The following is a 20798-nucleotide window of genomic DNA, read 5'->3' as shown; positions in this document are numbered from 1 at the left end:
TAAAAAAACAAATCTCTTCCTTAATCACCTCAATTAAACAGTGTTGTAGACGGTACCTTGGTGTGCAGTCTCTGCAGGTTGTCTTTCCCCATGTAGGAGGCTTGTTCACGGATGCGTTCTGCCCTCTGCAGTGTCCCACTCAACTCCCCACGAATGCTCTGAAACCTCCTCAGCAGCTCTGTTAGGGCGTAACACTGCTCCAGCCTGCATGTGATCCATAACACAACACGCACATGCGCCAAACTCAACAAAGCACTCAAATTCGACATAGAAGTAGATCATAAAAAGGACTCGCACTGCTCCCTTTACCGTTCAGTTACAGCTTTTGTCGCCTGCTCCCAGGCGTCCTCCCCCTCTCTGGTCTGACTCACTTCAGGGATTCCTGATTGTGAGGATTCATCTCGTATGTGCTGCAGCTCAGCGAGGTGGCCAGCAAGATGACTCTCCAGCTCTGTCAATGCACGTGTCCTGCAGGAGATGAAGCTATCATTACTGTACTTGTGTCTGACCTTTTTTACCATTCATATTGTTTTTGCACATCAGTCAGAAAGTGCTGGAAAAAATAAAATAATATACAATGCCAAAATAGTATTTAATATAATAATGATAATTATAATAATTATTATATGTTGTGGTGCAGCTTTAAAAAAACATGGCATCTTTACGCATCTTGCAACAAGCAGATACAGAAATATATCTGTTGTATATATGAGATCTACAAAACGTTTCTTCGACACAGCTTTTAAGTTCAGAGAGAAATCATGATTCACAGCGTTAATACGATGGACTGAAGTCTAATAAACACTCAGGCTTATTTGTTCTTGGGCCCAGATCAGTGTTGTACCTGTGCTGCAGAGCAGGCAGGGTGGGCTCCTGTAACCTCAGCAGCTCAGCTGCTTCCCTTATCTCCTTCAGAGTGCCTAACAAGGCAACTCTCCTCTCTTCTCCCTCTTTCTTAACTGGGCTGCTGCTTCTTCTCTGGTCCTCAGCTTTTAAGACATCCCCGTCAGACGTCCGTGTTTGAGCCTTGTGCTCTTCCTCCCTTTGTGACTTTATAACATCATCATCTCCTTCCAGCCTACTCCTTTTGGCCACCAACCCAACCTCCTCTTCCGTCCTACTTGGAGTGGGATACTCATGCTCCTCTGCTGCCCCCTGATGTGTTGAATCATCCCCGGTGTTTGTCTGACGTATCTCTGACGTATGCTCCCTTCCCACTGGAAATAACTCCTCTTTACTCTCCCTCTTCTTGGCTCTCATCACTTCTTTCTCTACATTCACGGCTTGCTGTGACAGTGACGTCACCACATCCTGGCACATCACTGCTGCTCCATCCATGGTCAGAGTCATCCCCACTGCCTTTAAAGTGCTGTCAACACTATCAGATTGTTTTGCGGCAGTCTGCAACCTCTGCTGCATTGCTGCCTGCCAAGAGTGTGTCTGTTGCTCCCAATCTGCCTCATTTGGCTGTCTGCTGGGGTCCTGGTTTGCCAGCAGGGTTGGGATCTCAGCCCTGACATCCCTCACTGTGGTCAGGAAGTGATCCAGAGCCTGGGCAGCTGACTGAACTTGCGCCAGCCGCCGTCTGAGCTGCTCAAGATGATGGACACTGTTGTGGAAAGCCTGGCAGAGGGATGAAGGGGATGTGGCTTCAGGCCCCTGTGTTTTTTCGTCAGTGCCTCGCTCTGTTGACTTTCTCATTTCAGACCGCAGTCTGTCATCCATCTCCTGGGTAATTCAAGAGGGATTGATAATTAAGTTTCCACATTTGACTCTCTAAATTTAAGTGTTAATTATTTGAAAAAGACGTATAGATGTACCTTTAAATCAGATACCAGTCTGGGATCAGCCAAGGTGAAGGAGGAGATGTCCACGGACTCTCCGATGATCCGGTCCAGCTTTTCTGTGATCAGTGCCATCAGATCAGCAGTATTCTCCAGAGATATCATCCTGACAAAAAGTCAAAAATAAGTGGTTATTATCTACGGTACTAAAATATGAACTATTAGTTCACTCCATCTGCTGATAAAGATCATATAATACAATTGAAAGCTCCAGAACAACTAATGGACATTGAGGTGAGAAAAAGGTGTTTTCAAAGTCAAGAATAGACTTTGAAACCAATAATCCTGTTATCATTATCATCATCATCATCATCATCATCATCATTATCATTATCATCATCATCATCATCATCATCATCATTGATCTGAGAGGTGCACAGTACCTGCTCTGGAGGCACATTTGTTGTCCTCTCCACTGCTGAGTCAGCTGCTCCCAGTCTCCTTCCACGTCACCCTGATCTTCCCTGGTCATCAGATGGGAGAACTGGGGTTGCTGGGTATACTGGCGCTCATACTCAAACCACAGAGCCTCTGTCTCCTGTTTTAAAGTCTGCTGAGGAGAAACGTATTAACAAAGCACTCAAAGTTACAATTTTCATATGGTGCAGTTTGACCTTGTGAGAAAAAAACAAACTGCTCAGCAGTTTTAGATTGTAGAAAAGCACCAAGATGCAGAGAAGCACACGTGAAAAACAGCTTTATGAGTATGATTTGAAAATGTGAAATGATACTGGTATCAAACAATTGCTGAATATGATTATGAAGTGGTGCTTTAACGTGCCTGCAGTTGCTTCTTTTGGCTCAGCAGGGTGGAGATGGTAACAGGGTCTGAAATAAACTCCTCCAAATGTTGCTTGTTCTTCTGGAGATGAAACTGAAATATCAAGCAGGACTTTCTGTACCTGCAGGGAAAGATTTACACATTGTTTCAATATGACGTTCTCTGACACTGAAAGGCTGCATGGGAACATCTGTGACATCAACTTCATCTCCCTTGTGTTTATGTTGTTGGTGACTATGTTGTTACAGGCAAGAAAAACATAAATTGTAAACATTTGTTGAAAAGATTTAGAAATGAGAGATTTAAATTTCGGATTATGTTCTATTGTGCTTATCGGTCAGGTCTAACTCTACTCCACATGCTGAATGTCCTCCACACAACACAAATGTAAGAACTGAGAAATCAACACATACCTTTCCAGTACTTCCTGTCCGGAGGAGTGCTCTTCCTGTGGGGGGGCGGCTGACCCTGGGATGACGGTCCACTCTGCCTCCTGCTTGGTCTCCACAGTGTTACCCCGGACAACCACCTGGGAGATGGTAGAGTTGCATCGAAACGGTCCAGTGAAGACAAGAGGAAGAGATGGAACAGCCAGCAAAGCTATCCAATTACTGAGGATTAGTGCCCTGCAGCTGGTGCTGTGTCTCGCACAGATCAGTCACAGCCAATGATACGGCTGAGCCTTTTTCTGACCAGGAAGACTTAAGGAAAGGCAACTTTAAATGCAATGTATGAAGTAAATAAGATTACTTCAGGGTCGTTTTTTTAAACTTTGTGTTAACATTTTGCTGGAATGGTTACAGAAAAACATCAAATCAAATTCAAATATCAAAGCTCCACAGGCACAATTTTGATAATAATAATAAACTGAAGGAAAATGCACACTTTTTCTCGTGAGGTTCTGGTTTGCAAATATGGACCAAAGCAAGAGGTGAAAAGTAACATGAGTAGGATTATTCCTTAAAAACAATTTATCGACGCATACAAAAAGAATCCCTTTCAATCACTGATGGAGTGATCAGGTGCCAGATCGTAAGAGCGCATCCAAGAGGACGCTATGAAAATGGTTGACACATGCTCCTAAATAACGCAAATATAACACGGCAAAACGCCAAGCGGACAAAGCTCATTCCAAAACGAGAGCCAATTTGGGGTTGGCTCTCACCCGCTGACAAGCACATTAAACAAGACAAAATGTGAAGGAACATGGAGGCCTAGGATGTCAAATAAAGAGTGATGAGTGTTATTTCTATGACGTAAACCATACATGTCATGTGACTTATTAGTTTGTTTTCAATGGAGAGCATTTTAGCATGCCACATTACTGCCTGACTGGCCCAAATTATGATCTGTGAGCTGTCCAGTACAGAAAGTGGTGGAATATGATAATCACATATGAAATTCAAAACTCGAATGCAATATTTACAACATGGAAGTGGCAACTAAAACTTGGAATCCAAACATCTTCTAAATCAAAGTGAGTGCTACATCGAAAGAAAGGGGGACTGAAAACACCTCCATTAAGACCAGCCACTCCAAACAAGCTATTTATCTTACTGTCACTTCACTTTATTTTTCAAATAGTTGTTTCTGGGAGCCCACAAAGCTGAGTAGATGGCATCCATGTAAAAGCCCTCATGAGCTGCTCCTACCTGTATGTGGGCTTGGGTTTGCTGGTTGCTCTGTGTGATGTGCAGTAGACGAGCTTTCGGCAGCTGCTCTTTGGTCAGAAGTGAGGGCTTTAGTTTTTTCGCCGACCCGCAGCCTGTTGGGTCATCCTCGCTCTCCGTCGGGACATCCTGAGATTGCAGATGGATGACCTCACCACACACAGGTGAGAGGTCTTGTTGTGGTCTGTCCACGCTTTGTTTCCGTGGGAGATCGTTGCTCTGCTGTGTGTCGGCCGACACGCCGGTCGCTCTCAGCGGGGTGTTTCCCCGGAGCTGCTGTCCCCTGCTGAGTTAAAGAAAAAAGAAAGGTTTATCGTGGGGGGGGGGAGGTCGGGACCAGTCAGTCAGAAAGAATCAGTCCTCCAGGATTCTCATTAAGATCAATAGACTTGAAGGATTACAGAGGGGCAATTGTTAATAAATAAGCTGTCTGCTTCAATTCAACAATGCAGTTCAACTTAAATTAAATTCACAGTTCATAGATGCTATAAACTGAATTCAATTAAAGTGAAATTTTCTGAAACTAAAACCTGACTTACTTCCTAATGGTTTATGTGTTACCTACCAATAAGTGGCTTAAACATTGGCCAAATCCCACTTTTTGTTTTTACTTGAATTGGACTCACATTAGAAATATGAACTGGAATTTATGTTTACATGTACAAAATACTTACATCATTAAGGATGAACTTTATGAGAGCAAATTCAAAAGATTTGCAATGATTACAAGGCCCTGTTTGGTGACAATCAAGCACTGAAACTTGGCTTGAGGTGCCACATGATATCAGGCAAAATATGATCTTCTCAAGTAAAGGTTTGTAAAATGATATATTCTACAACCATTTCTTCACCAACACAAATATCTATCATGTGGTTTTCTTCAGGGTGTGCAAGGTTCCTTTTTATACTTGCTGTGGTCCACAGAATTGTGGTAAGTTGACGAATGTGTGTGATATGCAAAATAAATTCAATACAGACTTTCAATAGAATTCTTTGCTTATGAGTTCCCTGTTACACTTGAGATTCAGTCACAACACAAATCAAAAATCTGCACCAGTCTGAAGGAGTGGCTTGCTTTACCTTTGCTTCAGAGCTGTTATTATTTCCTTCCTAAATGCAGTTATGTCTAATATATTACACCTCAATATGCATCTCCTTAGCATTATCTTACCAGTCAGAGGGGAGCATTGTGTCACTGGGTTGTGTTTCCTGATCTTCATCTGACTCCTGCAGTTGATCTGTTGCTAGGCAGGAGGACGTCCCTGGTGTTAGTGTTTCACACAGCTCTCGGAGTGAATCAACCTCAACAGATGCAGCTCCGTCCATGACGGCCTGGAAGGAGGAATGTGAACTTCTGAGAGACTAAAATCATGTAGGCCCTATAACGTTCTAATCTTTTCCCCAAAATCATTCAGGTCGCCATGCGGCATAATCAGACGTCAATGCCATGTTATGGAGTTCGGACAAATACCTGTTGCTGTAGCAAAGAGTCATGGTCAGTCTGGTCATTGGCTTCGTGCACAGCGTTCGTTTGCGTTTCACATTGCACAACAGAAGAGGAATGCTTTCCCTCTCTGATCTTAGACCACAAGATGGGAACAAAAGCGGCCATTTCTCTGCGTACATCCTGAGTGCACAAACAAGGCCTGGTTATAATGGTACATCATAGCTGTTAAGGGTAACGTTCACCAGCATAATACTGAATTAATTGGGCTCTTTTGTCATGAATGTGTGTTACAGGATAACCCCAAAAAAGTAAGTAAAACAGTTTTAGGATCAATATCGCTCTCATTTCTACTGGATGTATAACAGTCTACTGTGTAGAAAACCCCGGCATACCTCCCACTGCTTTCTGACAGAGTCAGAGAGGAGCATCACGTCCTGGAGTTGGGGCCCAGTACAAAAGGCCCCAAAACCCTCGACAGCACCCAGGAACTCATCGAGGATGGAAGGCTGCAGAATCTTGAAAGCTCTCTGCACAGAAAGACACACAGCTAAACAAACATGCACAAACAAAACTGGAAGCGTTGCAAAGCATAACACCACCGGACCTTTGGCGATTTTGTCCTAATTCTGAGATTTAGTTTCGAGTTTCCAAGGTCTGGGTGTTGTAGCATGACAAGCATTTGATAAGTTGGAAGAAAGCTGGTTTTACAGTTACTTTGAATGTCTCACACTTATTTGCAGGCGCTTAAGTGGATTATTGTCAAATTCAATGAAAAATCTGAAAGTAAAGACTTTGAAGTATAGATTATTAATCCAAGTAAATCACTGTTTGAATAAATCAATTCAGAGCTTACACTTCTTTCAACATTTAGGATTAGTGAAGCCCATGTTCTCCATCATTCACTGTTTAAAACTGTACCTGTTTCCTCTTGGCCTGCGACTCTGAAATCTCTTTGCCACCGAATAACTCCATGGCTTGCTGGATGCGTCCTTGCAGACGAAACCTGGCCTTCTCCAGTCTGCTCCTCGCCATTGACTGGTCTTTTGAATGAACCTCACTGCGGACCACAAGCGGTGGATGTGGAGATGCTTTAGCACTCTGTACGGTGTTTGGCTGAACTCTTATTCTAGATATCGATATACGAGTTTGCGAGGGAGCTGAGCTTTCCTCCTCCTCTGGGACTGGACTTGTCACATGTTTAGACAGAACTGGACTTTTTTGACACTTTGACCCAGCATGAGTTTGGATGAAAGCAGGTAGAAGTTGATCATGTTGACTCCGACTTGAAGCTTGAGCGTGACACTTGGAAAGTGAGTGAGGCTGGACCATGGGCTCGGGTTCTTTTACAGTTTGAGCAAGAGGAGAGTGAATATCAGGTATTGGTTCCCTCAACGGCCGGGCCAGCATTTGGATTTCAATGGTGGATTCATCCTGTGTGCTCACGTGCTGGTTGTTAGGCCAAGCGTGAAGAGCTCTTGTCCTTTGTTGAGGCGAAATCTCCGGTGAAACCAGATTTGGGTCTTGGGTTAGCATAACATTCCCAATCTGGTCTCCATGTTTGGTTTTGGCCACAACAAACAACCCTGCCTCTGGCTGTCTCTGTGTCTGATGGGCTGTTTCGACATTCCCAAGGGAACGAAACATTCCAAGAATCTCCTAAAAAATTAAACAAAAAAAAACATAAAAATACACACATGAAAATATGAGTAACTGTTGAGGATTTATCTCACCTGGCAGTGGGAGGCTGCCTCTGAGATCCTGTCCTGTGTGCCAGAGGTACTGAGGTGCTGCAGAGGGGAGGTTTTCTGTACTCGTGCCACAAGGTCCTGCAGATCCCGTACCTCAGTTACAACCCCGTTCTCCAGCTGCACACCTCGAGAGATCAGCACCTGGAGAGGATTATATAGCCCACATTGCATTATCTGTACTGAACCAAACATTAGCATAGTTTTACAACTTTCCAGGACACGTGTATGCTTTATATTTGCCCCAAAGTCACACCAAAGGCACGCTCGAGTGGCCCAATGGCTTCAGCCCAAGTCACTCGAATCCAGCTTTGGCTTAATTTCAGTGTCCAATGTTCGGGAATGTGGAGATGTCCCTTTTTCATCAAGTCCCCTGGCCCATTCAGAGTCTAGCACAAGTTTATGTACATATCTGGCAACACAGTCAACTTAAATTCCATGGGAAAAACGTGTCACACTACTACAAAACCCAAAGTAATTACTGGGAAACACAATGTAAAAACACAACAATGAGCCCATGAGATCAAACATGAGGTCACATGACAGTGAATTATCATTACAAACCTGGGGCCCATATCACCAAATTGGCAACAGCGTTGACCCCATTTGCTCTTGCTAATTCAGTTTCACAAATCAAAACAAACGCTGTACTTAAGATCCATGCGTGACCGTGCAAAAGACCTGTCGGCAATTTGTGAAAGTGAACAAAAGTTTTGGTTTGCTGACTTTGGCTGCAGATTCCAATGCAGAGCGTCCTCCGTGCCTTTTCTCCCTCAGGTGCTGGTGACAGTCCATAGCCTCTGTGCTCCAGCGGTCCAGCTCAGCCAGACGGCCCTCCAGCCTGGACGCAGCCCGCTGCAGCTCTCCACAGGTCCTCTCTGCGTCATCAAGCATCTGTCATGCAGATACAAGAAATCAGAACTGAACCCTGTCCTTGGTTTGTCATACTACAAACATGGAGAGCACCATTTGAAGGCACAGGGGACCGACACTGGGCTCCGATGATACTTCCTATAGAAAGACATGTTCATGACTAGCAGTGTTGGGGAGATACATGGTTACAAGTACAGAGTTACGCAATTCAATTACAAAATAGATTTAATTGTAATCAGTTACAGTTACTGAGAAAAAACATATATTTAATAAAATTACAGTTGCAGTTATTTTTTGGTAAAAAGCTCATTTGCAGAACACAATAATCATGCTAAAGCTCTGTTCCAATCTTAATTAAAATTACATTGAAGACATTTTAATAAAGGTTTGACAGTAATCAGTGTTGAGTACTCTGGTGAGGTTTACACTGCCTGGTTTAAGTTATGGTTTTAGGACTTTCAAGCTTTATTGCCCACTTTTAAACATTTGATAAAAAAGTAATCAGATGTAGCAAGTTACATTACTTTGGTGAAGTCATTTTAAAAAGTGACATCACTTATGACATTTTTAACAGGGTAACTAGTAACACTGATGACGAGCAACCATGATTTAAATGTGTATGTCCCGTTGTCCCAATGTTTCAGCTTTTATGTCACACTTTGTCCTGTGACATTCAAAACAAAATAATAAGTGCTGATCCTCACAATTTGAGATTCATTTTGTAAATCACAAACATTTCAAATCCTTTGTTTGAATTCAATTTGAACTGAACCTTCATGCACAGTTTGTGGCATGTGTGAAAAGAACAGTGAGAACATGCACACTTACAAACGTTGTCCTCTTCATGCGTTCAGCCCACTTCATGTTGACCTCGCGGAGTTGCTCGGCCAGAGCGAGGCTGGTTGGCGATTCTGTCACTTCAATGAGCACGTTCCCCGCCTCGTTCAACTCGGCCTGACATGTCGTCCACTCACTCATGTCCTGCGGTAACCACACCACAATCATGACTTGGCTGTTGCTGCTTAACACTGGACTTCCGAGTGAGAGTCATGAAGCAAATCTTTTTGAGTTATTCATTGGCAGAATTCCAGACAAGAGGTTACCTGCGTCCCCACAGGAGGAGACTGAGCGCGTGAAAGTGTCTTCTGTGCCAGCCACGTCTGTAGAGAAGCAAGGCGCTTGTTGTAAGCCTCCCAAGCAGACACCGCTCTCTCCATCACGCCTCTCACAGCCGTCACAGCCTGTGTGACCAGCTCAGCTTCACTTTCTGCTTCCTTCACCTGACGGGTAACAAGCTGGGAATCCTCACCTGAGTGGGGAGTGAAGAGTGTGTGGAGGACAAGTCTTAAAATCCTGCCTACATATCAAAGATTAAGCTACGGTGTTAAGCTCAGAGACTCATCTCATACCTAGTGCTGCCTTACTGGTGTAAGTATTCGCCTTCTCCTTCAGGTTCTGGAGAGCGTCCATCAGAGTTAAAAGCAGCCCGTGGTGCTCCACCATTTCCTGGTCAACAAACCAACAGAACTAACTTTAAATGGAACTTTAAATGGACGTTATGTTTAACTAAATGCCAAAAGTAAATATTTTTCCCCGAGTGCTTTGAGAGTTAGTTTGATATGATGTCATTCCTCGTTATCTCCAAATAATGCGGCTCACATTAGTATTCATTTCTGGAGCTGGTGTAACAAGGTTTTATGTCCTGCTCTGTCAGATACGTACATGCCAGTCCTGCAGAAGCAGAAGCACCGCCTCCTGGGATCGGTAGGGAGCTTTCCAGGTCAAAACCTTCGCACTGATGCGGCCCAGGAGATCCAGTACAGTGTGACGGGTTTCCTGGAATTCAAACTTGATCCCTCGATACTTGGCTGTGACTCGGATATTAGTTGAGCTGTTTTCAAATGCAGGTGTTAATGCATTATATTTCATTATTTCATTGTTTTATTGGAACCAAACTGCAGATCATTTAGATACAAGGGACTCAAAGATGTATGGCTTTAAAAGCCCATGTGGGGATATAGATGTTAATAAAATTCTGTAATAACAGAAGTTGAACAATTGTGTCACGCACCATCTTTTTATGTCATTAAACTTCTCAAGGGGCACGACTACGTTTCCAAAGTCATCCATGTTGTGGAAGGTATCGAGGATATTGACGAAGTGGCTCATCTCCTCAATGAAAGTCTGAAAAAACAATGTTATTAGAAGTTTCACGTCTCAAAATATTGTTATAATCTCTGTTCACGTCCACAACTGCCTCATACTCTCACGGTTGCTTCAGGGTTTCAGAACACTAGAAGATTGTAATTGTTTGATATTTGAGAACAGGACGGATCACATCTGTTCTGCAGCTTCAACATAAAAAGAACCTTTTGTGTGTCTTGTTGAGCTCTCGCTTCTTCAGCAGCATCTGCATGATCTTTCGCTCTTCCTCCCTCTTCTGCCAGCGATGCCTCCGCACGCTGCAGCCACACGACCACTGAGTCCAGAGGAGGAGGAAGGCTCGAGTCCAGATCGACTTTACATCTCTGCAGCTGGGGAATGACACACACACACACACACACACACACACACACACACACACACACACACACACACACACACATACACCACCTGGTATAAGGACAAAACCTGGTAATTGTAACACGCGCTCTGCAAGAATTTTTCATTCATCTATTCTGGAGAGACGAAGGACATGAATCAGCTGGAGACATTTTCCAGACTGAAAGCAAACTGGGCGCAAACACTTGTCAGATTTTTCCTCATTAATTCCATATTGCGTTATGCTAAATACTAAATAAATAAAGAAAACACCAGAGGATGCAATAAGAATGGATTTCCTCACCTCCTCTTCCAGACGATCGCACGCTGTCCTGAGCGCACACTGCTCTGGGCTCAGCTCAGGGCAGCGTCTTGCGGCAGCGAGGAGGGTCATCACTGGTCTCCTTTGCTCAGTGAAGGAGTCGGCGAGGTTCTGAAACACCTGACGAACAAAACAAAGTAAAACCTGTATGATCGCTGCACAACAATACAAAATAAATACACACTAATGAATGTTTTCTTCTTTCAGCTCTGGACTTTTGTGCTTACATGGTATTTGTCTGCATAGCTTGATTTCTCTGTAGCCGTCCGTGCCTCTGACAGTACCTGGTAGGCTTGCTGCAGCCAGGAAGTCACCTCTCGTGCTCGCTCACTTGAAGAGACCTACACTTACAAAATTTGAACTGTCAGTGCTGTGTTAACAAAGGTGAAAAACTATTTTGGAGCTGCACAATTAGTACAAGAAGTATGAACCGTGCTCATATAGATAACAGTTAACTTCAACTGTGTTTCAGCACGATAACAGCAATGACTTTTGACCCCTGGAAACCATTTCTTTTCAAATTTAGAATAGTCCTCTGCAGGGAGAGCCATGCATCGTATAACACCTGTCAATAAAATGTGTGTCATTCATGCAAATTACAGTAAGCGAGAGAAAAGATCTGAAAACTGACAAATACTAACTGAAGGACTTCTTTGCTCGGTGTGTAGCTATACCTGACGTAACGGTGAGACAGCGATTGCTGGAGTGAAGTGAGCGGGCAAGTTCACAGGTGAGAGAGAAAAAGGCTGGACCAGAGGAAACAGCTACACCACCGGCACCAGAAGAAAAACAGGGACAATAATGAACACCCCTCAGTTTCATGCAAGAGATTGTGGGTTCGAGCTTGAAAGAGGGAAGCGAAGCAGCGTGAAACAGAGTACGAGTACTATGCAGTTACTCAAGCTTAATAAGAGGGAAGATGCAGACGTGACTGAAAGCAATGCTGTCGTCTCGGCAGTAAAGGTGCGAACGTCAAAGTGACACCGCCTACCTGCAGATGGTCATCGGGTGCTGGCATGTCATTAGAGTACTGTAGAAACTGGGCCACATAAGTCATAATGGACTTCTCATCGGGGTCTTTAACATCAACATCTGAGGTGTAGAGAAAGACACAGAAAGGCTTTATTGTTGTTCGGTATGGCAGCAATGGTGTTTTCTTATTAAATGACATTCAGCACAACCAGTCTTAGGTTTGTTTTTAGGTTTATAACTACAATAGCGAAATGAGTCTTTCAAACCCTGGGGCTCACCCTGGGGCTCCAGTAGGCGGGGGATGTGGAGCTCCCTCTCAGCGAGGCGAAACGCCTCCTCCAGGTTCTCCTGGTTGCTTCTTAGCTGGACCAGTGAGAGATCAGCCAGCTGTGGTCTGAGGGAACACAGGATGGCCAAGAAGGCCTCTCCACTTCTCCAGCTCGACTTAAAGTTCCTCACACTGATGGAGCAACCAACCCTGGAGCAGAAAAAACAAAATACAAAAGCAAAAGAAAGAAGAAAGAAGAAGGGAAATGAAGGAAGTGATGCGTAGGATTAGTGGTGTCTGTGACACTTTAAAGGGGACATATATATCATGCTTATTTTCAGCTACGAGAACATGTTCACATGCTTTCATGTTCAAAAAACACTTCGTTTTAGCACCTGTCACTTTAAGACCCCCCTCACAAAACTGCCCAGTCTGCTCCGATCGGCAAGAAAATGATGGCGCACCAGTGCAAAGGTAGTTATCAAGCCGTGGGTGGAGGTACTCAGATGGCGGGTGGTATATTCTAGTGAGTCTGCATGTGACATAGGAAGGAGAGCCAAATCTAAATGGCCTGTTGAATGACATGTTTTCTGATCCAGGCAGCTCAAAGAAAACGTACTGGGTTGTCTTATTTCACAGTTTGTGGGTTGGTAGGCACTCCAGATACCCAAATGTATGTGCACAAGCACTGAAAAAGCAAGTTGTCCCCATTAATGAAGTCCAGAATACACGACAAACCAAAGAGGCGCTGAACCAGTCTTAATTATAACAACTGCAAACCGAGGCACATACACAGTGGACAACTCACTTTCGGCATTGGTCCCTGACCCACATGAGCAGGGCCTTCTTGGCAGATCGTCGAAAGCGTCTGTGGAGAGGCGATGTCCGGCCTGCAGGGGCCGGACTAGCTGGGACTGGGCTGCCGGACCAGGAGTCCAGGCTGGCCAGAGAGTCGAGGGACGAATGACAAGAACTGTAGGAGAGAGTGCTGGCCAACTCTTCAATCTAAAACAGAGACAGTGAGAGAAAATATTGGATATCAAATTATCAGTATCTTTAAAATGGTTCATACATTTGTAAAATCGGACAAGAAATGTCTTCTTCTTCCGTTTCTCCTCCTAAGTTAATATGTTTTTGCCAGTGGTACTTACATGACAGTGGAGGATGATGGTCCATATGAGTCCGAGGATGATGGAGGGTCGTCCATCTATGATATCTGGGATGTTTATGTTCACCAATTTGATCTACACCGACCAACCACAACAAAGTCAATACAAACACACTGCAGATTCAGATGCCTCGTCTGTTTTGTGGAAACTTACAGATTTTTTCTTGAGAAAGTTCAGTGCTGTCTCAATGTTGGCCCTCTGCTGGAAAACCCCTCGGCCCCTTTGTCTTTTCTGTGGAGACGAATTACAAAGTCAGCTTTATTGTGATAATGATGTTCATTTTAGCACAGTTTTGTGTGTGTGTGTGTGTGTGTGTGTGTGTTGTTTTGTTTTTTTAAACCACCCCACGCTGGGAGGAATTTGTAATCTATTTATCTCACTCACAACAGAATCAGATTGTAGAAACTCACCATAGGTTGGCTACTCATCACCTCCAACAAGTCCAGCAGCTGCGATCCGTCTCTGAGGTCAGAAAAGAGGTCTGACACAAATGAGGGAGGGCATCTCTGGAAGAATGCAGAAAAATGAATCTTAATAACACATCAAAACAAGGCAGTGGGCCAGTTCAATTCATTTCACCTGTTCCATCGACTACAGTAAGTGTTATTGTACTGATGTATGCATAGCCTAAGGCTGTATGCTTAAAAAATACAATAAAACATAGTGCCTCTCTTCCCCTGCATATGTCAGCAGATGAAGGCTGTAAAGTACTGGCTGAGTGGTGGAGGGAGAAGACATGGAGGTCAGAGTAATCTGCACCCAGTGTATGTTTTAGTTGTCACACAAACTTGAGTCAACTACGGTAAAACTCAGGCTACACCCATGGCCACTGGGCAGCTACTGGGCAGCTACAAAAGTCAGAGCCTACAATTTCTCTCTTTCATCCAACACTTGCTGCAGTAAAACTGGATTCATTGAAAAGTTTCTGGGTCAAAGCTCAAAGTCACAACAGTGAACGTTGTCCTCTAGACAAACAGGAAGTAAATCCTCCTGGGTGTTGTCAGTGGACTCAGATTGGTGTAACAGGTGGCAGGTTACGAACCAGTGATTTTAGAGCTCCGTCATAAGGACACGAGGTTATGAAGAGGTGTCTGGATTCAGATGACATGCTGTCCCGCTTCACTGAACCACTATTTATACTCCGGCCGAGTCTCACAAGCAGCTCAACGTCTTTTTCCAACAAGATCCATGGTGAACTGCTTCACTGCACCTCACTGTCTGAACAATGAGTCAGCATGACGTCATTTGTCAACGCTGTCTCTCTAGGTAGACTTCTCCGAAATATTTAGTCATATTTGAATTATTGTCCAAATATTGGAGATTGAAAAGCATTCAAAACTCCACGCATAATATATCCACGCTGGTGATCGGGTTTTGCTTGCAACATCTCCCAAATTAAAAGCAGGTTTTTGAAAATATAGATGACAAAATATCTCAAACGTTTACTGAACCGTACGTAAAAATAAAAGGCCAACCGGTAGAGTCACCTGGAACACTCTCCCATCACACATAAGACAGAGCACCACATACAGGTTCTTCACACACAACCTCAAAGCCTGGCTCATTAACAACCAGGTGTGTCAGCACTAACAGTCTCATGCCTGCCATGTCCGTATGTAGCCTGCCTGTCTGCCTGTCTGCCTGTCTGTCTGTCTGCCTGCTTGTCTGTCATGTTTGATCCTGTGTCTGCAGGATTGTATTGCACAGCTCTGTTTGCTTGTTTTTGTGTTGTTGTCTTTTTAAACAGTTTTTAAATGTTTAAATGTTTTTAGCGGCTTCTAACACCGTGCCCAGGGACAACGGTTGAAAATTAGCTTTTTTAGCTAACACTGTCACATTTACAGTCATGTTTTTATTAATGTGTGCTGTCGATTAATGTGAACTGTCCCTGTACAAATAAAATCTTAATAATAATAATAATATTCAAAAGGGACATATCATGCTTATTTTCAGGTTCATAACTTGTATTCTGGGTTTCTACTGGAACATGTTTATATGCTTTAATGTTGAAAACACACAGTCTGAAACGCTCTGTTTTAGCGCCTGTCTCTTTAAATGGGTTGGTGGGGCACAATATGTCCCCTTATGTCCCCATTTTACAACTGAATTTTATTTCTTACACTGTTTCTTTAATTGTTTTTAAATCTCCTTTTCTTTTGCCTTATGTTTTGATGCTTTTAATGGTTTTATGTGAAGCACTTTGAATTACCTTGTTGTTGAAATGTGCTATACAAATAAACTTGCCTTGCCTTGCCTTAAACATATTAAAAGTAAAGCCATGCAATACATGAGTAGCATATCCACCGGCAGTCTTGTGTAACATTCTCTCATCAGTCCCTTTCTGCGTCACTTCTCCAGCCTTTCTCTAACGTACTCAGTGATGTTCTCCAACTGCCATAAAGATAATCTCCAAAAGATATATCCTGTGTGACAGCTGAATGTGTGGGATATATTTGATAAAGCACTAGGTGTTTATTCAATAAAAAATATCAGCTCTTTGACAATACCTAGAAAATGAAAGGCTTCGACAGGCGTGAAATAGATTAAAACCTTCCAGCAGCTTTCTTGACTTTTACAAATATATTTTTTCATCAAAATCGGTTGTGATCTGTTTCTTGTTTTCTTCAACAAATGCAAAGAAAATGTATATGAATGTATCTTAACTTACCTGAGCCAGTTGAGCATTTATCCAGTTGGTGAATGTTCGTCTCTGAATCTGCTCATGCTCCACTGTCGCGGAAACAGACAAACAAATTGTCATCTACACACATTCAGAACCACATGCATTTAAATGAGGTGGTTTCTGGCGACAGTACAGTTATCTTTCTCAGATATTTGATTCTGTAACATATGAAACACATCATGGGGCACCATCCAGCGACTCGCCCAGGACAGACAGGAGTGGAAGACTTTTGTTGCTGGCCTACATGCCAAGAGGCATAATGGGAAATGATGATGAGTTTTAATTATTGTCTCAAAGTATTTTACTTCTTTGATTAAAGTTGTTCCTTCCTGCAGACCGAACATGGCCAGAATGATTACAAACAAGCCGTGGAGACTTTTTTTCATGATTCAATCTGTAATAAATAGAAATGTCACTTTCAGATTTATGAACTCACACTTGAATGTATACACGAATCAAACTCAGTGAGTCTGCTGCTTGTATAAGAGCGTGCCCAAGCAGGAAACTCCTGAGTGTTTTAATCACTCTCTCTCCACCCAGTTCACCCGACATGCCCACAGTAAGAGGTTTCACCACATTCATAATAACTTCCTGATTCAAGCCACTGTAAGTTGGCATCTCAGGTCAAATAAAAATCATCGAAACAAATGTTTATAACAAATATGATGGAAACACAATTTAATGTTGTGAAAGTATGTTAATGGTATATATATATATATATATATATCAGCTTTTAAATCAGTTAGGTTTCAGTTAAAGTTACTGTGAGGAATGAAACGCTCTCAATTTAATACTAAAGACTCTGTTTGACCGATATAAGTTAACTGCAGTGTTTTCCTCCTCCGGCCAGGAGCTGAGCGTTGCCTTAAATGTTTCATCTCATAAAAGTTGGAGCCACATGCAAGTTTATTGGTGTGGACCAAACAAACATGTCAGAGACTGAGTAAAACTAAGACGGAGAATTGAAATTCAGCAAATACAGAAAGATAGATATGATGTAAGTATTTGTAAAGATGAAGACTGATTCGTCCAATATGTCTAAGACGAAATCTATACACATGTGAAATAGCAAAATACAAATTGATAGCGCAAGTGTTGTGTCTACAGGATGTTTTCATCACTTTCATTTCCACTTTTTAGGAACTTCTTCAGGTTCTGAATTCATAGTACATGTTGTATGTCTCATCAGAGGGATGGAATATGACCACATTGACATAGTATCTCAACACTCAGCACATCACATGTCACGACATCCACAAAAGCACACACTGACCTTGGAGGAGCATGTGCACGTTGTCGATGTCCAATGGAATGCCTCCATCGTCTTCCTCTGCTCCGCCTGAAGCCATGAAGCCTCCAGCCACAGCACGCAAACCTCAGGAAGGTCCGGGAGACATGGATTTGTAAATCGTCCACTCAAGAGAAATCCACTATGCCAAAAAAGGGAGAGAAAAAAATGTCAATGTTTCGCTAAGCTGCGTCCACCGCCTGGTTATCCACGGCCTTGCATTGCCACCCACTCAGATACAAGTACACACATGCAAACACTCAAACAAAGGCGCTCAAAGAGGAGGAATAACTGCTGGATGGAAAGAGCCGCACTGTCATAACGTAGATATACAAAAATAGATGGCCTGGTGACAAATCTTCTGCATACCTGTAGCTCTAGACAGCTCGAGTGCCCACTGGATTACAATGAAGTAGAGTGTGTTCCGTGTGCAATAAATGGCCTCAGCGGTGTGCTTTCATATTGGCACAACGCTGCACTCTGCGTGAGGACAAACAACGCTGGAAAGTCCCGCCCACGCTCACTGCAGGCCCAAATCACTCCTGCAGGAGCTCATACGAACTTAGTAACCTTTGGACTAAAAAGTAACCACATCCTCACAAATCCAGGGAGTGTTGGCAAATGCTGATCCTTGTCATTTGTGTTTCTGGAGGCAAAAACACAACAAGCGCTTCAACTGATACCTCCCTTTTCTTCTTTTTTGCTTGTGAGCTAGTGCAATAATAGTAACAGTTGAGAAACAAGGACACTGAGAAAGACCTTCGATTTGATGCATTAATGTGAAACTGTTTCAGGTCCCTGTTAGGGTTCACGCCAACTCATGACTCTCCAATATGCAGTAATTCATAAAAACATTGAATTCTGCCTTCACTCTCTCAGTCGGTTTCCTGATGAGTTATTGTGATCTTTTATGTATTTTCCTGTTCACCAGAGGACACAAATGGTGCACCAACAGCAGAGCAAGTTCATCTTTACCCTTGAGAGCAGTGCCAATGTTTTATTTGTTGTTTCATATGGTGAGCCGGCTGAGCCGGTGGACAGTCTGTGTGCCACATAGCAGCTGCACCCTCACCTCAAATTCCTACCTCTGTCATGGCAGTGGCACAGGTGCCAAACAGGAGAACAAGACACATGATTTAATTGTTCCACTGGTAAGTCTAAAACTGTGTAGCATAATATGAAATTGGGGGGAAAGAAACATGCCATGATAACAGTGTGTAACAATGTGAGGAGAGTAAAAGGTTATTGTAGTGTGTGTCTACTGTGTTAAGAGAACATAGAATATAAAAGCTAAAATTAAAGGAAACTGATATCAGGTTGAATTGCACGACGGTCATCAAACTCTCACTATTTTGACTTATAAAGGCCCGAGTGTGCCACCAGAGTAATTATGAATTTATCAGAAGTTAGTGATTGTTTACCTCAAGACATGGAGCCAATGTGCAACACAGGTCAACCCATGCCAAGAAACTTGACCCAGCACTAAACAACACCTGTCGCCTGATCACTGGCTGCTTGAAACCCACCAACACAAGCAACCTTCACCTCCTCGCTGGCATTGCATTACATCCAATTTTACACACCTTTACTTTGTATTTCTGGAGACCATATCAGATTTTCTTTCTAAACATACTGTCAGCTTTACTCAGTAATCATCAATAGAAGGAATCTTGAGATATACTCAAATTAGCTTCAAACCCTTTTTTAAGTGTTAACTATAATTATTGTAAGTAAGCTTTTAAGTCAGGTATAACATTACATATACAGTATCTATTGACTGTATACAAAAGAAGTGTATCAATTAATTCTGACTCTGTGAACAGCACATTATCCCCAGATTTCAGATTCCATACAAAACCAAAAAACAAGATCACTCCGTTTAGCATTTATGGTCAAATCCTCAAGGTGGAGCCAAGACAGGTCACCAATACGTTACTCGTGTACCTCCAGCTGGTGGCGCTGCGTACCAAAACACGGACGACATCCTACACAATATGAGAGTAGAAGAAGAACTTACCCACGACTTTGACGTTTAGCAGCAGCGCTGTTCCTGACCTTCTCATTGCAGCGTGACAAACTGAAAGGTAAGAGAATAGTTAATACACTAACTTAGCAAAGTCACTTTGGTAACAGAAAACAGTTGTTGCCTTAAACTACAGCCATGTAAACTGAATAGTATCTTACGTACTTACTGTGGTGTTATGTGCAACCTGTGCAGATGTACCCAGCTAGCTAGCTAGCTAGCTTCTTGCTAGTTTGCATTCTGTCTACTTGTACAGCAGAGAAGACGCTTAATACGCCAGCCAGGGTCCATTCATTGATGGAAGTAGTTAGCTGGACAAGTTACATGGCCGCAGTATAGACATCAGCTATTTATTTTACGTCTACTTTTAAATATTCTCTTCTGTGCTGTAATGCTAACGATTTGGAGGTGGTACTGTTAGCACAATCAATGGCGTTAGCAAAATAAGTTGCCTTCAGTTATGTTATTGGACACGTCAATGAAATAACGATGTCTCTTATCACACAAACAGTAAAGAGAAGTGAAGTTGTTGGCTTCATTAATAGTTGCCTGTTGTTTTGATCAGTGTTGTTTTGATCAGTGTCTCCTAGGAGTGGATAGCCACTAGCTAGGCCTGACACAGCTGAGGGTCAGGGTAGCATTCAGCCAAGTTGACTTTATGTTGTGTGACCACATTGTCTGAATGAAGGAACCCAGTTTCTAAAACGTAGCTTCCGTCAGTATTAATGCAGCCTGACTTATTTAAAGGATTATGTCAGAAGGATGAATTCAATATCCAAACGTAGTCCTGCAGTTCAGCTTAAGAGCAACAAGTCAGCAAGCTGGCGCTGTGGTCTTTCTCTGTAGATCATGCATGACACAATTTCATGCCCGCACTAAAATTAACTTGCTTTACCCGAATACACGAGCACTGTTTTGAATCTATACTTGTTGCTTTTCCTCCCACAGATGGCCGGACGCATTTTTGCAAGCTGGTGGTCCAAGATGAGCCCTTACTACACTAAGGCCTACCAGGAGATGTGGGTGGGCATTGGCATCATGGGATACCTGTACTACAAAGTTTCCTATGGAGGTGTGTTCAAGGCCTACTAATGTGTGCAACATGTTGAATGCAAACTGAATGTGCAGTAATGGCGTTGGTCTAGTTGACATAAAGTTAGAGGTTTGAATAG

The 20798-nt window shown here is 43.0% G+C and overlaps 1 protein-coding gene across 1 annotated transcript in view; it reads right to left on the bottom strand.

Moving 5' to 3' along the window:
• The window catches only part of syne2a (spectrin repeat containing, nuclear envelope 2a), a gene marked incomplete at its 5' end in the record, with an annotated part of 83876 nt that extends 66212 nt beyond the window's left edge, over window positions 1–17664 (bottom strand). The window contains 30 exons of the mRNA XM_079291148.1: window positions 57–204; window positions 310–468; window positions 845–1728; window positions 1821–1950; window positions 3039–3154; window positions 4278–4581; window positions 5467–5627; window positions 5767–5922; window positions 6135–6269; window positions 6661–6838; window positions 6968–7398; window positions 7473–7631; window positions 8214–8381; window positions 9189–9341; window positions 9464–9669; window positions 9770–9866; window positions 10083–10251; window positions 10432–10544; window positions 10730–10894; window positions 11206–11343; window positions 11451–11564; window positions 11898–11987; window positions 12215–12315; window positions 12474–12673; window positions 13272–13468; window positions 13615–13707; window positions 13786–13863; window positions 14043–14138; window positions 16301–16362; window positions 17589–17664. Of these exons, the coding sequence (XP_079147274.1) occupies window positions 57–204; window positions 310–468; window positions 845–1728; window positions 1821–1950; window positions 3039–3154; window positions 4278–4581; window positions 5467–5627; window positions 5767–5922; window positions 6135–6269; window positions 6661–6838; window positions 6968–7398; window positions 7473–7631; window positions 8214–8381; window positions 9189–9341; window positions 9464–9669; window positions 9770–9866; window positions 10083–10251; window positions 10432–10544; window positions 10730–10894; window positions 11206–11343; window positions 11451–11564; window positions 11898–11987; window positions 12215–12315; window positions 12474–12673; window positions 13272–13468; window positions 13615–13707; window positions 13786–13863; window positions 14043–14138; window positions 16301–16362; window positions 17589–17664 (5277 nt within the window). The remainder of the gene's footprint in view (window positions 1–56; window positions 205–309; window positions 469–844; window positions 1729–1820; window positions 1951–3038; window positions 3155–4277; window positions 4582–5466; window positions 5628–5766; window positions 5923–6134; window positions 6270–6660; window positions 6839–6967; window positions 7399–7472; window positions 7632–8213; window positions 8382–9188; window positions 9342–9463; window positions 9670–9769; window positions 9867–10082; window positions 10252–10431; window positions 10545–10729; window positions 10895–11205; window positions 11344–11450; window positions 11565–11897; window positions 11988–12214; window positions 12316–12473; window positions 12674–13271; window positions 13469–13614; window positions 13708–13785; window positions 13864–14042; window positions 14139–16300; window positions 16363–17588) is intronic.
• Window positions 17665–20798: the final 3134 nt, after the last annotated feature.

Source organism: Melanostigma gelatinosum (genome assembly GCF_949748355.1).
Source record: "Melanostigma gelatinosum genome assembly, chromosome: 19".
NCBI lineage: Eukaryota > Metazoa > Chordata > Actinopteri > Perciformes > Zoarcidae > Melanostigma > Melanostigma gelatinosum.
This window is presented reverse-complemented; position numbering and strand designations above follow the sequence as displayed.